The sequence below is a fragment of the Schistocerca piceifrons genome, chromosome 7, assembly GCF_021461385.2.
Source record: "Schistocerca piceifrons isolate TAMUIC-IGC-003096 chromosome 7, iqSchPice1.1, whole genome shotgun sequence".
In the NCBI taxonomy this organism is placed as follows: domain Eukaryota; kingdom Metazoa; phylum Arthropoda; class Insecta; order Orthoptera; family Acrididae; genus Schistocerca; species Schistocerca piceifrons.
The window spans coordinates 406,283,920-406,298,852 of record NC_060144.1 but is presented as its reverse complement, the minus strand read 5'-3'; the positions used below and the strand labels follow the sequence as shown (position 1 = coordinate 406,298,852).

The window sequence follows — 14,933 nt, the reverse complement described above, 5'->3', positions numbered from 1 at the left end:
TTTTCATGACTTGATGAACAGCCGTTACGCCCTGGTCAGACAGGTAGTGTTGAATTTCCTTGGCGGACAATCCGTCGAGGGAGCGCGTATAAATGACCCCACGTAAGGAATTTAAAGTGCGGTGCGCTTCCACCCAGACAGGGAAGGTGTGTAGCAGTGAAGTACGCAGCAATTTTTGTGCCTGGAGGGCACTGACTGTTTCTAACAACAAGGTGCCATTTTGTAATCTGGAACAAGACTTTACAGGACCTGCAATTGCGTTGACACCTTCCTGGATAATGAAAGGGTTGACCGTGGAGAAGTCGTGACCTTCATCAGACCAAGAAACAAGGAACTGTGGCAACGACAGAAGAACTGTCTCTGGCTGAGACTCATTGAACTTACGCTTGTGAGCAGACATAGTTGTAGATGAAGAAACCATTGCGGAAGTATCCCCCATGATTACCGGGATCATGGCGCACTCGTCCCTTGTGGGGGCCCTCTCTGAGGGCACTCCCGCCTTCAGTGATTGTTCACACCTCCCGAGAAATGGACGGAGGGACCAATCGACACTTTCAGAAGATATCAGCTCAGGTAATCACCCCTCCCTGGGCCTGGCCATTACCAGGGGGTACGTATGTGTCCCACCTGTCTACCGGGGGCGGGGAATCACGCGTCCGTCACCGGCTACGCATGGAAATGCGTGGGTCGGCCTTCAGACACGCACAGGGAGGAAAAAAGAGAAAGGGAAAAACAAAGAAAGGGAAAGGAAAGAAGAGAGGTCTCAAACGCCACAGCAGAGAAAAGGGTAAAGAGAAGAGGTAAGGAAAAGAGAAGCACAAAGGAAGGACGAAGACTTGCAAACAGAGAAAGTGAAGAATGTCATACATTTTCGAGCGTCCGTCTCCGGACGTAGGCACAAAACATACTCCCAGAGGGGCAGAAAGGGAAGGAAAGAGGCGGAGGTGAGGGGGGGGGGGGGGGGGGGCTAAGATCGGGGATGGGGAAGGATGCGGAAAGGGAAGGTATGCAGCCCGGAAAGGAAGGAGGGCCACATTAGCTTGGGGTCCCGTGCTCGCTATGCATGTATCCACAAAAGAGTTGTGGACCCCCTGGGTGGGGGGGGGGGGGGGGGGTTACGCAGTTTGTTGTGCATGCTAAGGCAATGCCACTTCGGCTCCCAAAGCCACAAAACCTTGCGGCCTCGCGGTGTAGTACTGAACGCAGATCAGTTGCAAAGAAGATGATCTCCATAAGCAGTTTCTGTGTAGCCTGTTTGGCCAGCCTCTCGGCAAGTTCATTACTTAGGATTTCGACGTAACCTGGGGTCCAGACAAACACCACTGAACGACTGGACTGTTCCAGGGCATAGATGGACTCCTGGATGGTCGCTACCAAAGGATGACAAGGTCGATATCTTGCAGGCTGCTCAAGGAGTCAGTAAACAGAAGAAATGACTCCCCAGGGCATGAACGGATGTGCTCAAGAGCACGAGATATGGCCACCAGCTTGGCAGTGAAAACACTGCAGCCACTGGCCAAGGACTGCTGTTCAATATGCCCTCCAAGGAAATATGCAAACCGACATGAGCATCAGCCATTGAGCCGTTGGTGTAAACACCTTCATGGCCTCAGTACATGTCAACAATCGAGAGAAACTTGCAGCGGAGAGCCGCAGGGTTAACAGAGTCCTTAGGGCCAAGTGAAAGGTCCAGGCGAAGCCGCGGCCTAGGTATACACCATGAAGGTGTACATGAATGGACCTCAAGTATAGGTGGTAAAGGCAAGGACTCCAGTTCGGAAAGAAGGGATCAGACACAAACTGCAATTGAGCCCTGACCTGGGCCGCTGAAACGGGAGATGAACCGCCATGGGTGGGAAAAGGAGACAGTGATGCGGAGCCGCAGGAGAACTATGAACATGTGCAACATGACTGGCCAGCAGTTGTGCACGCCTAACCTGCAATGGAGGGACTCCGGTCTCCATGAGGACGCTGGTCACCGGACTCGTCCTAAAAGCGCCTGTCGCTAGTCAATCGGGCATCAAAAACCAGTCCAAAGAATCAATTTGCCTACAGTGAGTGGATTGTCATTAAGATAAAGTTCTGGTCCTGGATGAATGGTACGACATCGACAGAAGTGCATTACATACAAATTTGCAGCCAAAAACTGCACCTTGTGGATGGCTCCCTGTAGGCACCATTCAGCAACACCAGTACTGGTGAACCAGTGCAAAATGCAAAAGTCATCTGCATACAGAGAAGGTGAGAGAGACGGACCTACAGTTGCTGCTAGACCATAAATGGCCACTAAAAATAGAGACACAGTCAATACCGAGCCCTGCGGAACCCCATTCTCTTGGATATTGGGGGAACTATGGGAGGCACCAACTTGTACATGGAAAGTATCAAGCGACAGGTTTTGGATAAAAATCAGGAGCAGGCCTCAGGCACCCCACTCGTATAATGTGGCAAGGATATAATCTCGTCACGTGGTGTCATACGTTTTTCATAAATCAAAAAAGATGACAACCAGGTGTTGGTGTCTAGAAAAGGCTGTTTGGATGGCAGACTCGAGGGACACAAGATTAGCAGTGGTAGAGCGACCCTGGCAGAAGCCGCCCTGACAGAGCCAGTAGGCCACTTGACTCCAGGACCCAACCCAACCGCCAACAAACCACACATTCCAGCAGCTTACAAAGAACGTTGGTGAGGCTGATGGGCCGATAGCTATCCACATCAAGCGGGTTTTTAACGGGTTTGAGCACATTGTGATGGAAAGGCATCATCACATCAGATCAGATCCAGTTGAAGATGAGGAGATGTCGCTTGAAGTCAGACAAGAGAGGTTTAATCTGCCTATGGATGTGATCTGACCCAGGAGATGTGTTGGGGCAACGTGCAAGGGCACTGAAGAGCTCCCACTCTATAAATGGTGCGTTACAGGATTCACTGTGGTGTGTAGTGAATGAGAAGACTTTCCCTTCCAGCTGCCGTTTGAGAGTGCGAAAGGCTGGGAGGTAATTCTCCGACGCAGAGGCTTGAGTATAGTGCTCAGCAAAGTGCTCGGCAATCGCGTTTGCGGCAGTAGATAACACGCAATTTATGTTAGAACCGGGAACACCTGTTGGGGTCTGGTACCTGAAAACACATTTGATTTTTGCCCAGACTTGGGAAGGTGACGTATGGCACGAGACATATCTCTTCCAACACTTCTGCTTCATCATTTGATAAGTTGGCAAATGCGGACACAGAGCCATTTAAAGGATATGAGGTGCTCCAGGAATGGGTGCCGCTTATGCTGCTGTAGAGCTCGCCGATGCTCCTTAATTGCTTCAGCAACTTCCGGCGACCACCAAGGGACTGCCTTCTGCCGGGGGCACCCAAAAAAGTGAGGGATTGTGTTTTCTAGCACAGAAACCATTGTTGTAGTCACCTGCTCAACCATCACATCGATGTTACTGTGTGGGGGACATTGAACAGTGACTGCAGAAGTGAAATTCTCCAGTTCGCCTTGTTTAAAGCCCATATGGGCAGGTGTCCATGGGCCTGACACCGGGCAGTGACAGGAAGATGGGGAAGTCACACAGGTCATCATGTGCTCTGCAATGGATAGATGGTAGAAGTCCTGGGCCGCAAATTGATAAATCAATGGCCAAGTAACTACCAAGAGTCACACCGAAATGTGTGGCGGCCCCTTTATTTAAGAGGGAGAGATCAAATTGAGACAGTAAAGTTTCAACATCTCTGCCTCGGCCAGTAAGCACGGTGCCACCCCACAAGGGGTTATGGGCATTAAAATCTCCCAAAAGTAGGAAAGGTTTAGTGAGTTGATCAATCAGTGCAATTAATACATTCAGGGACACTGCACCATCTGGATGAAGATACATATTGCAGACAGTTATTTCCCGCATCATCCTTATTCTGACAGCCACGGCTTCAAAAAGGGTTTGAAGGAGCACAGTTTGTTTGAAGGAGCACAGTTTCACTACAAACTGAGTTTAGGACATCAACACAAACTCCATCCGACACTATTATAGTCGCTACGGTTCCTGTAGTATCACTTATAGCAGTGGAGGGCAGGGGTCCGCATTGCCGGGAACCAGGTTTTGCTGCAGGGAAACGCAGAAAGCAGGTGTAAAGCTTAACTGTTGCAGTAGCTCAGCCAGGCAGTGGAAAAAACTGCTGCACTGGAGGATGACAACATCGTGGGACTGGGAAGGCATAGAACATTCAATGAGGCAGCTCACACCTCAGGGTCACCTGCTGCCACTGACTTTTTGCCTCAGCAGTCTATATCCATTATGTCTGAGGGTCTGGTGACATCTAGGTCCTCAGCGGAGGCCAGAATCTCCACCTCATCCGCAGACGTAGAGCAATTCACTTGGTCTTGGGAGCCTTGTTTTGGGATTTCTCTCGCTGCTCCTTGGGTTTCCCTGGCTGGGAGGACTACACTGATTCAGTCTCCAGGACTGAGGGTGAGAGTGAAGCCCTACGACAAGCTACTTTGGGGCTCTTCAGCCACTGGTGGGTGTCATGTGTCCCACTAGCAGAAACCTGGGAAAGGAGTAACCCAAGGGACCCCCCCGTCCCAGCAAGAGGAGCAAAAGGAAACTTACACCTCTCCAGCTCAGAAGTGGGAACCGATATCACCGATGGTTTGGAGGGGGGGGGGGGGGGGGGGGGGGGTTGCTCCCGAAATTGGTGGTGCGGAAGCAACAAGGAGGGGAGGGGGACTACTCAGAAGGACGTTGTTATCAGGAGAAAGAAAACTGGCATTCTACGGATTGGAGTGTGAAATGTCAGATCCCTTAATCGGGCATGTAGGTTAAAAAAATTAAAAAGGGAAATGGATAGGTTAAAGTTGGATATAGTGAGAATTGGTGAAGTTCGGTGGCAGGAGGAACAAGACTTTTGGTCAGGCGAATACAGGGTTATAAATACAAAATATAATAGGGGTAATGGTTCAAATGGCTCTGAGCACTTAACTTCTGAGGTCATCAGTCCCCCAGAACTTAGAACTACTTAAACCTAACTAACCTAAGGACATCACACACATCCATGCCCGAGGCAGGATTCGAACCTGCAACCTTAGCGGTCACGCGGTTCCAGACTGAAGCGCCTAGAACCGCTCGGCCACTCCGGCCGGCTAGGGGTAATGCATGACTACGCTAAATAATTAATAAAAAAATAGGAATGCGGGTAAGTTACTACAAACAGCATAGTGAACACATTACTGTAGCCAAGATAGATACAAAGCCCACGCCTATCACAGTAGTACAAGTTTCTATGCCAACTAGTTCTGCAAATGATGAAGAGATTGATGAAATGTATGATGAGATAAAAGAAATTATTCAGATTGTGAAGGGAGACGAAAATTTAATAGTCATGGGTGAATGGAATTCGGTAGTAGGAAAAGGAAGAGAAGGAAATGTAGTAGGCGAATATGGAATGGGGGTAAGGAATGAAAGAGGAAGCCGCCTGGTACAATTTTGCACAGAGCATAACTTAATCATAGCTGACACTTGGTTCAAGAATCATGAAAGAAGGCTGTATACATGGAAGAACCCTGGAGATACTGACACATTTCAGATAGATTATAAAATGGTAAGACAGATTTAGGAACCAGGTTTTACATTGTAAGACATTTCCAGGGGCAGATGTGGACTGACCACAATCTATTGGTCATGAACTGCAGATTAAAAGTGAAAAATTGCAACAAGGTGGGAATTTAAAGAGATGGGACATGGATAAACTGACAGAACCAGAGGTTGTAGAGACTTCCAGAGAGAGCATTAGGGAACAATTGACAAGAATGGGGGCAAGAAATACAGTAGCAGAAGAATGGGTAGCTTTAAGAGACAAAATAGTGAAGTCAGCAGAGGATCAAGTAGGTAAAAAGATGAGGGCTAGTAGAAATCCTTGGGTAACAGAAGATATTTTGAATTTACTTGATGAAAGGAGAAAATATAAAAAGGCAGTAAACGAAGCAGACAAAAAGGAATACAAATGTCTCAAAAATTAGATCGACAGGAAGTGCAAAATGGCTAAGCAGGGATGGCTAGAGGACAAATGCAAGGCTGTAGATGCATATATCATTTGGGGTAAGATAGATACTGCCTACAGGAAAATTAAAGAGACCCTTGGAGAAAAGAGAACCACTTGCATGAATATCAAGAGCTCAGATGGAAACCCAGTTCTAAGCAAAGAAGGGAAAGCAGAAAGGTGAAAGGAGTATATAGAGGGTCTATACACGGGTGATGTGCTTGAGGACAATATTATGGAAATGGAAGAGAATGTAGATGAAGATGAAATGGGAGATATGATACTGCTTGAAGAGTTTGATAGAGCACTGAAAGACCTAAGTCAAAACAAGGCCCGGGAAGTAGACAACATTACATTAGAACTACTGATAGCCTTGGGAGAGTCAGCCCTGACAAAACTCTACCATCTGGTGAGCAAGATGTATGAGATAGGCGAAATACCCTCAGACTTCAAGCAGAATATAATAATTCCAATCCCAAAGAAACCAGGTGTTGACATATGTGAAAATTATGGAACTATCAGTTTAATAAGTCACAGCTGCAAAATACTAACATGAATTCTTTACAGACGAATGGAAAAACTGGTAGAAGCCGACCTCGGGGAAGATCAGTTTGGATTATGTAGAAATGTTTAAACACGTGAGGCAATACTGACCCTACGACTCATCTTAGAAGATAGATTAAGGAAAGGCAAACCTACATTTCTAGCATTTGTAGACTTAGAGAAAGCTTTTGACAATGTCAACTGGAATACTCTCTTTCAAATTCTGAAGGTGGCAGGGGTAAAATACAGGGAGCAAAAGCCTATTTACAATTTGTACAGAAACCAGATGGCAGTTATAAAGAGTCGAGGGGCATGAAAGAGAAACAGTGGTTGGGAAGGGAGTGAGACAAGGTTGTAGCCTCTCCCCGATGTTATTCAATCTGTATATTGAGCAAGCAGTAAAGGAATGAAAAGAAAATTTGGAGTAGGAATTAAAATCCATGGAGAGGAAATAAGAACTTCGAGGTTTGCCAATGACATTGTAATTCTGTCAGAGACAGCAAAGGACCTGGAAGACCAGTTGAATGGAATGGACAGTGTCTTGAAAGGAGGATATAAGATGAGCAACAGAAGCTAAACAAGGATAATGGAATGTAGTCTAATTAGGGAATTAGATTAGGAAATGAGACACTTATAGTAGTAAAGGAGTTTTGCTATTTGGGGAGCAAAATAACTGATGATGGTCGAAGTAGAGAGGATATAAAATGTAGACTGGCAATCGCAAGGAGAGCGTTTCTGAAGAAGAGAAATTTGTTAACATCGAGTATAGATTCAAGTGTCAGGAAGACATTTCTCAAATTATTTGTATGGAGTATAGCCATGTAAGAAAGTGAAACGTGGACAATAAATAGTTTGGACAAGAAGAGAATAGAAGCTTTCAAAATGTGGCACTACAGAAGAATGCTGAAGATTAAATGGGTAGATCACATAACTAATGAGGAGGTATTAAATAGAATTGGGGAGAAGAGGAGTTTGTGGCACAACTTGACTAGAAGAAGAGATCGGTAGGTAGGACATGTTCTGAGGCATCAAGGGATCACCAATTTAGTATTGGAGGGCACCGTGAAGGGTAAAAACTGTAGAGGGAGACCAAGAGATGAATATACTAACCAGATTCAGAAGGATGTAGGTTGCAGTAGGTACTGGGAGATGACGAAGCTTGCACACAATAGGGTAGCATGGAGAGCCGCATCAAACCAGTCTCTGGACTGAAGACAACAACAATTTGCAACCAATAACTTTGAGCTATTAATACTATATTACGGAATATCGTCAGCTAAGTAATAACAGTTTTAATTTGCAGGCCAGAGCTTGCAGAACTAAATGTCTTATTTGGAAGGTCTAGGGCAAGCCATAACTGAAAAAAGTTAAAATTCAGATGCTCGCAAATGCAAAAAAATGTTTGTGGCCTGAAACAAAAATGGTCACCATTTCTAAATGATAAACAATATAAATTTTTCAAAAATACTTTTTACTATACTAAGCATTACGGAATTCACCTAGCAAATATCCATTTTCTTTGTGTCTGCATAAAACTAGTACAGTACTAGTTTCATTGCTGAACTGTCAGAATTGTTTGAGGGACATTCCATGGGCATGAGGGTGCACACACAGCACTCCAGGTCACCACACTAGAGATGGGTCGTTCGCGAACTAACGGGTCCAAAGGAACGGTTCACCAAGATGAACGGAACAAGCGAGGAATTCTAAGGAATGGTCTTTCATAGTTCACTTCGGTCGCGGCTTTCTACTTATAATTCCGGTTTTTCATGCACCATGTTATATTATTTCACTGCGATCAGCCACATAACGCTACAGTTTTCTAAACGAGACGTTCTGCAGAATCACAAAAATTACAAGTGGGTGAGAATTCTGTTATGAATAAAAACTCTGTACTCCAGGGGGGAGGGAAGTGCCCCCTCTCTGCGCCTTCCATCTTCAGTCACCTATGCTACTAATTTTCAATTTTTCGCAAGAACCATATACCAAGCACAATGAACGGTGAACGAGTAAAAATGAACGGTTCCCAAAAGAGAGCGATCACCAATGAACTAGTTCCCAACGATAAACAAGTTTGCCCATCTCTACACCACACCACAATCTTATTCAGCATGTTCTACGATGCAATGAAGTGATATGTACAAACCTTAAAACCAGCTCCAACAAGTCTCAGTAAGCTGTGGGTGGTGGCTGAGAGTCCTGGACCAAAATTCCATTGTTCTGCGGAGACAACATGTTGCTGTCATCACCAGGGTGATGTACTAGATAGTTATCTAAATTCTATTACTCGAGTGTATATATCAATTTCCTAATCCTGTGTTGCCCTCTCTTTTCTTCTGTTACCTTTCTTTTGAAAGTTGTTGTCTGTGTCAGCTCATATCAGTTGCCATTTACCATACGAAAAATCCTCTAGTACTGAAAAATAACATATTTGTCACTTCTGTGTCCATTGAAACTGCAGATGGATGCCCTGACCCTCCCCCCCCCCCCCCCCACACACACACACGAAAGTTGTTTCGTGTGCGTGTGTGTGTGTGTGTGTGTGTGTGTGTGTGTGTGTGTGTGTGTGTGTGTGTGTGAGAGAGAGAGAGAGAGAGAGAGAGAGAGAGAGAGAGAGAGAGAGAGAGTGGGGGGGGGGGGGGGTCAGAAATGGGAAAGGGAACACTGCATGTAGCAAAAACTGCCTGATAAAAGTAAGTTACAAATGCACTGCTGTTGAGCTATTTGCAAAGACTTGCAAGTAATCACGGAACCAAGCACGTAAGCTTTTATTTTTTCTAACACCAGTGTTTTAAATAATGCATAAATTCTTTGAATTAACTCAAGTTAATTGCTTACCCTAAACAGTCAAAGTCAGGGAAATTTTAGATTTGCATCCAAAACCAATTATTTCAGACGAGTTTTACCTGTGGTGCCCACTGGTTAGAATATTTACTATTACAATAGCTAAGTGAAGAATATAGTTATGTCAGTACTCTTAACAAGGCTGTAAGCTGCACAACAGACAGGAAACTTATTTTCCATGATGACTCAACACAGCAACTGTTGTCACAAGTATCAACAAGGAAGAAAACTGCAAAACAGCGACACTATTTTTCATTTCTCCATGAAAAGAAAGATGTTCTGAAAAGAAACTCAATCTGTTTCATATGAAATCATACTCACTTGATGCCCTTATTAGAATCACGTGCAACAGACGTATTATTATTACTGTTGTCAGCTGAATCTTCTGTATTTTCACCCTGCTGCGTAATCGGTGTAGGAGAACAACGTGAAGAAAAGCCAGAATCTGAGTCGGCTGCAATACTGCGAGGAGGTGAGCTTAGCTGCCTCGTAGCACAGCGTGGTTGCCTGCAAGGACAAATAATGAAACTTCTTTGAAAAACACTGGAGAACACCAACAGCACATCTGTATAGTATAGAGTTGTTTCTCAGTCCATTATTATTGTCACCATGCACCTGACAACAATGGTCTCATTTTAAGATGACGTAATCTGCTTCATTGATTTTCAATGCATTGATTTATGAAAAACACAAAGTTTCTACACCCGAGCAAAAGTATGTGACTATGCAGTAACTTTCAAGAATTTCCTATGACTAGAATAAAAATGAGTGACACCATTACTACCTGAGCACAACTACACTAAAATAATATAGAGTGAATACAGTAATACCAACAATGTGTAGCAGACCACTAATGACATTTTTGAAGAGTTGTAAAGTCAGCTTTAAATGATCTGGTGAACCGCAAGCACTTGTGGGGGGCAACCCAAATTTGCGGTACTGCCCAGCTTCTTTGAGCTGCAGGGGGCAGGTCAGTGTATGCAGTGGCACTCACAAGAATGGGATGTTTGTTTAATTTTTCTGAGTGCTGTTAATAAGTCATTGGACTTCTTTTGTGCTGTTTGTGAGAATAATATTGGAAAAGTTCGCGGCAGTTAATCAGACTTATTTTGATGTTGGCAGCTACGAGCAACAGATACGTTTTTGACATTTGGAATTATTAGTACATGTTGTTTATGGTTGGAGAGTAAATTTTATGATTCCTTTTGTGTTAGTTGTGGATATGACAACGAAGTTCATGAATGGGACCCTGCCCACGTCAATGGTGAATGACATGTTGGCAATGATAAAATTCTTACAGTTATTCAGTTTAATTTCCAACTATGTGAACTATTACGTTTGTGGAGATAATGTGATTTGATCATAGCTGCTGCATCATGGGCCAGGCACCAGTATGTGCATTGTTGTCAGCAGGACAATGCACCGATTATCATCTCGAGAGGGTCCTGATTTGAGAAGTTCAGGCTGACCATTTGAGAGACTATGCTGGTAACATTTTTGCTGTTGCTAGATTTGTGTGTTGCTGACTTTGGGTGGCGTGTATGTTTACATTATTATTATTATTATTATTATTATTATTATTATTATTATTATTATTATTGCTGCTGTTGTTTTTTTGTGTGGTACTGCAAGTGTTATGTGCCTAGCTGGGTGTGTCTGGTTTATCGAAATTTTTGTTAATGCAAAATAATGTGTTTTTGATATTATGTTGGGTTGGGTTGTTTTGGGGGAAGGGACCAAACAGCAAGGTCATCAGTCTCATCAGATTAGGGAAGGATGGGGAAGGAAGTCGTCCGTGCCCTTTCAAAGGAACCATTCCGGCATTTGCCTGGAGCGATTTAGGGACATCACAGAAAACCTAAATCAGGATGGCTGGACGCGGGATTGAACCGTCGTCCTCCCAAATGAGAGTCCAGTGTTATTATGTTGGATAGTGACTGGTAGGTATCAGAGTTCGTTTTGTCTACATCAAATTAGGTTTTCACTATTTGTTCTGAGGGAAAGTTTTGGTTCTGTGGAACCATGGGTTTTGCTTTAGGTGTACGAGTCAAGTGAAACTTCTGGGACTCTGTCCTAGAACTGTGTTGGGTTCCTGGTATCATGGACCTAGTTTGAGCTATGTAGGTCAAGTGGAATTTCTGGTACTGGGTCTTGGAACTGTGTTGGGTTCCTGATACCATGGACTTAGTTTGATGTTATGTAACTTTAGTGAAGTTTCAGAGGCCAGTTCTTTTTACTATGGCTTTGTTGATTACTGAAGATTTCGTTTGCTTTATTTCTGCATTAAATGCTTTATAATGCCTTCATTATTTGGAGTGTCATATTTAGTTTGTTCCTGTCCTAAACCTCCCAATTCACATGGTTGTCCCATTCTTCCATGTTATTTTTGCAATTATTTTAGCTACTAATTGTGACCATTCATATATTTAATGGATGGTGTGATAGTTGTCATACTGTATAAACTTGAAATAGTGGTGACCGCCACCTTGATGAAGTTGCAGGTCAAAGTTGAGAGGTTGTATCACCATCTTTGGTTTTATCCATTGGTGACAGCTTGGAACTGTGTATCACACTCGAAATACACATACCTGTGTTTCACAGGCTGAACATCCCCTGGATGCTAGTACTGTAGTATAATGAGAAGCCTCTGTGGAAGTTTGGAACTATGGAGAGGAACTAGGGCAAAGTTGAAGCTATGAGAGGGTATGTGAAGCCTACTCACATTGCAAAATCAATGCTAAAGGTAGGCATTCATGTTCAAGTCTCATCCAACATACAACTTCAACCAGTCACAAATGTTCATAAAAACATCCACACCATTAAAGTTTAACTACACATGAGATCTCAATGAGAAGCAAGCTCCAAAGTGGTTTCAAAATGAAAGCAGACATTCTTACAAAAATGGGATCCAGAGTTTACAGATTGCTAAAGGAAGCTAACACTAAATGAAGTTTACTACAGATGTGGCCAGAAGGGTAATAATGGATCAAATTTGAATGTACAAACTTCCTATTTTATTTGCTATTGCTGACAACAATTCACAGATAAAGGTAATTAAACTGTATGAAAATCAATTCACGAACCAACAATTTGCTCTAGTTAACTGAAGCTACTGATACCGGATGTATTCTTTGTCCTGTAACACAATAATGGTGCTATATGTGATGTTATATGTACACATGCAGAAACAGAACCAGATACTGTCAATATTTCTTCTAGTTACTGGAGTATACGTTGTTGTGACATGCTGACCTACTGCGTAGCCTGAGGTCCAAATAAGGTTGAAAGATGACAGTCTGGTTGTAAGCTGGTGATGCAGTACCAAATGCTTCAGTTAATTCATTTGCTCAGTAGAAATTCCATAGTTATCAACATTAAGAACTACAAAGAGGCAAAATGAAAAATAAATACTTTGATTTTCTTAGTAAAAATTCAAGTAGGGATAACTTGTGAACAGTGCGCACACAGATTTATTCACAAAACTAAGGACAAATGTCTAGTTCTGAAATACAAGTCCTTCACAATCTTCTCGTTTTTGATAGTAATAAACCCAAACATCATATAACCTTGCACATGGCAATCACTGACTTGATAAGTTGGGCACTACACACACAATATAAGTTGTATGTACTGTCATGAGAAGTAACAAGTTGATGAATTCTATCCTTACATACTTACCGTGAGAAATTTTTGTTCCAACAGTTCTTCACATTGATCGTAGTTGGGGCATGATAATTTAAAGTATTTGGGGGAGGCATTAGTGGTGAATGGCTGCCCCTTCCATACCCACGATTATTGCGGACTGGAGGCATATCAAGAGCGACAAGCCCGCGCAGCAACTCTATTTGTTCAAATGGGCTAATATTATAGCAGTAACGCCCACCACGGTTATCTGATGAATAACTCAACTGCTGCTGATGCTGCTGTTGCTGTTGTCCTATGATATGAGCAATCATGTGAGGTGGGAACATTGCATGATACATCACTAGGCTGTAGCACAGCAATTGTCAGCACTGTATATTTTCAGTCTTTTCAGACAATAACGAGTAGCGCATTTTGGAGTGACTGTTATCCAGAGGAAAACCTTTTCATCCTCCAGTGAAATGTATCACTGTTTACAGATATTGCAGCATATCAAACTATCTCAAAGGAGCAGTACACTGTGTTGTTCTGTTTCAAACACAAAGTGCGTTCACTCTCAACTCCCAGAATCTTGTCACGTTAAATTACTATTTCTACACCTGCAACTCAAGAATTATTATTCTTTACATTGGCCACTGCCTCAGTTAAATTAGGTTCTCAGGTGAATAAATTATTTCTTATAATATACTTCGCAGAGGATGCTATAAATGTCAGTTTTCTGCAGCACCACTCTTTTACCCGTAAATATCACAGCCCGTATTGCCTCCGAGTATTTTAATTAATGGCCCACAGTTTCCTGATATGATTAAGTTACTCTGAAGTCTCCTCAATTCCCTGAAAAAGAACAAGGAAACACTGTTCAGTGTTAACTAATTAAAGATTGCATTGGTGACGCTTAAATATATTTCCATCACAAACATGAATTAGTCAGCTTGTATCAACTTTTAAAGCTTGGAAGAGTCCTAGCACAAGATACTATTACACATTAGTATACGCAAAGGTTGCTTTAATTTATTTAGATTATGTTGTATATCAAACACATAATCTCTTACACCCTTTAACCGCAATAATACATTACTATTTTTGTTATTTCTGTGATTATGACAACCGAACTTACCTCCCTTAGTCGAAACAGAAAAGTTACATCTTTAGTAATCAATGAAACCGACAACTATATTGTTATATTCTACAAAATTTAAGCCCAGTCTGACACTAACTTCTAAATCTTTGCTGAATCGACTACGCGAAAGAAGTGAAATAATAAATACACGACATACCTCAGCTTTGATTCCTTTGCGATTGAACAGTACAGCAGTGGCGCAAAGGATAACAATTACAAAAGCCGAAGGATATACATTGCAAATCACTATCATTCACTCCGTATCTGTCAATTAACAGGTTGGGATAATGACCCCTATCTTAAGTCATGTCATTACCGCACCTTAAACACCAACCACACAATAACTGGCGCCATGCTGGGCTGTCCTAGCGACACGACAAGTGAAGTAGTCTAAGCGTGATATACAGCCTTCTAAATTCTGTGTTTGGTGGGAAATTACACCCACGCTGTAACATTTCGCGCGTGAGTGCACATGAGAGGAAGCGCCATATTTAGCGACCGCTCAAAGCTATTTCATAGGAAGACTTCTAGGTTGACAACATGTACACGGTAACGATGCCCTGAAAAAGTTGAATTACTCATTCTGCTTCGCGAAAAAAATAATTCGAAAGATACACAAATGAAAAGACACATTATTAAAATTGAAGAAAAACAAGATGACTCATTGCGTACGGCGCGCAAGACGCACTTAAATATGGGTAATGAATCAAAGAAAAATACTAAACACTGTTTTTACAAATAATAAAAACTTACTTACAGTGAA

At 42.9% G+C, this 14,933-nt stretch overlaps 1 protein-coding gene across 2 annotated transcripts in view; it reads right to left on the bottom strand.

Moving 5' to 3' along the window:
* Positions 1–14,659, bottom strand: part of LOC124805355 (poly(A) RNA polymerase gld-2 homolog A-like) — a 161,767-nt gene extending 147,108 nt beyond the window's left edge. For both annotated transcript variants that reach the window (XM_047265894.1, XM_047265895.1), the window contains exons 1-3: positions 14,328–14,659; positions 13,087–13,884; positions 9,730–9,915 (exon numbers count right to left, since the gene is read on the bottom strand). In XM_047265894.1, the coding sequence (XP_047121850.1) occupies positions 9,730–9,915; positions 13,087–13,391 (491 nt within the window). In that variant the 5' untranslated portion in view covers positions 13,392–13,884; positions 14,328–14,659. The remainder of the gene's footprint in view (positions 1–9,729; positions 9,916–13,086; positions 13,885–14,327) is intronic.
* Between the last annotated feature and the right edge of the window lie 274 nt (positions 14,660–14,933).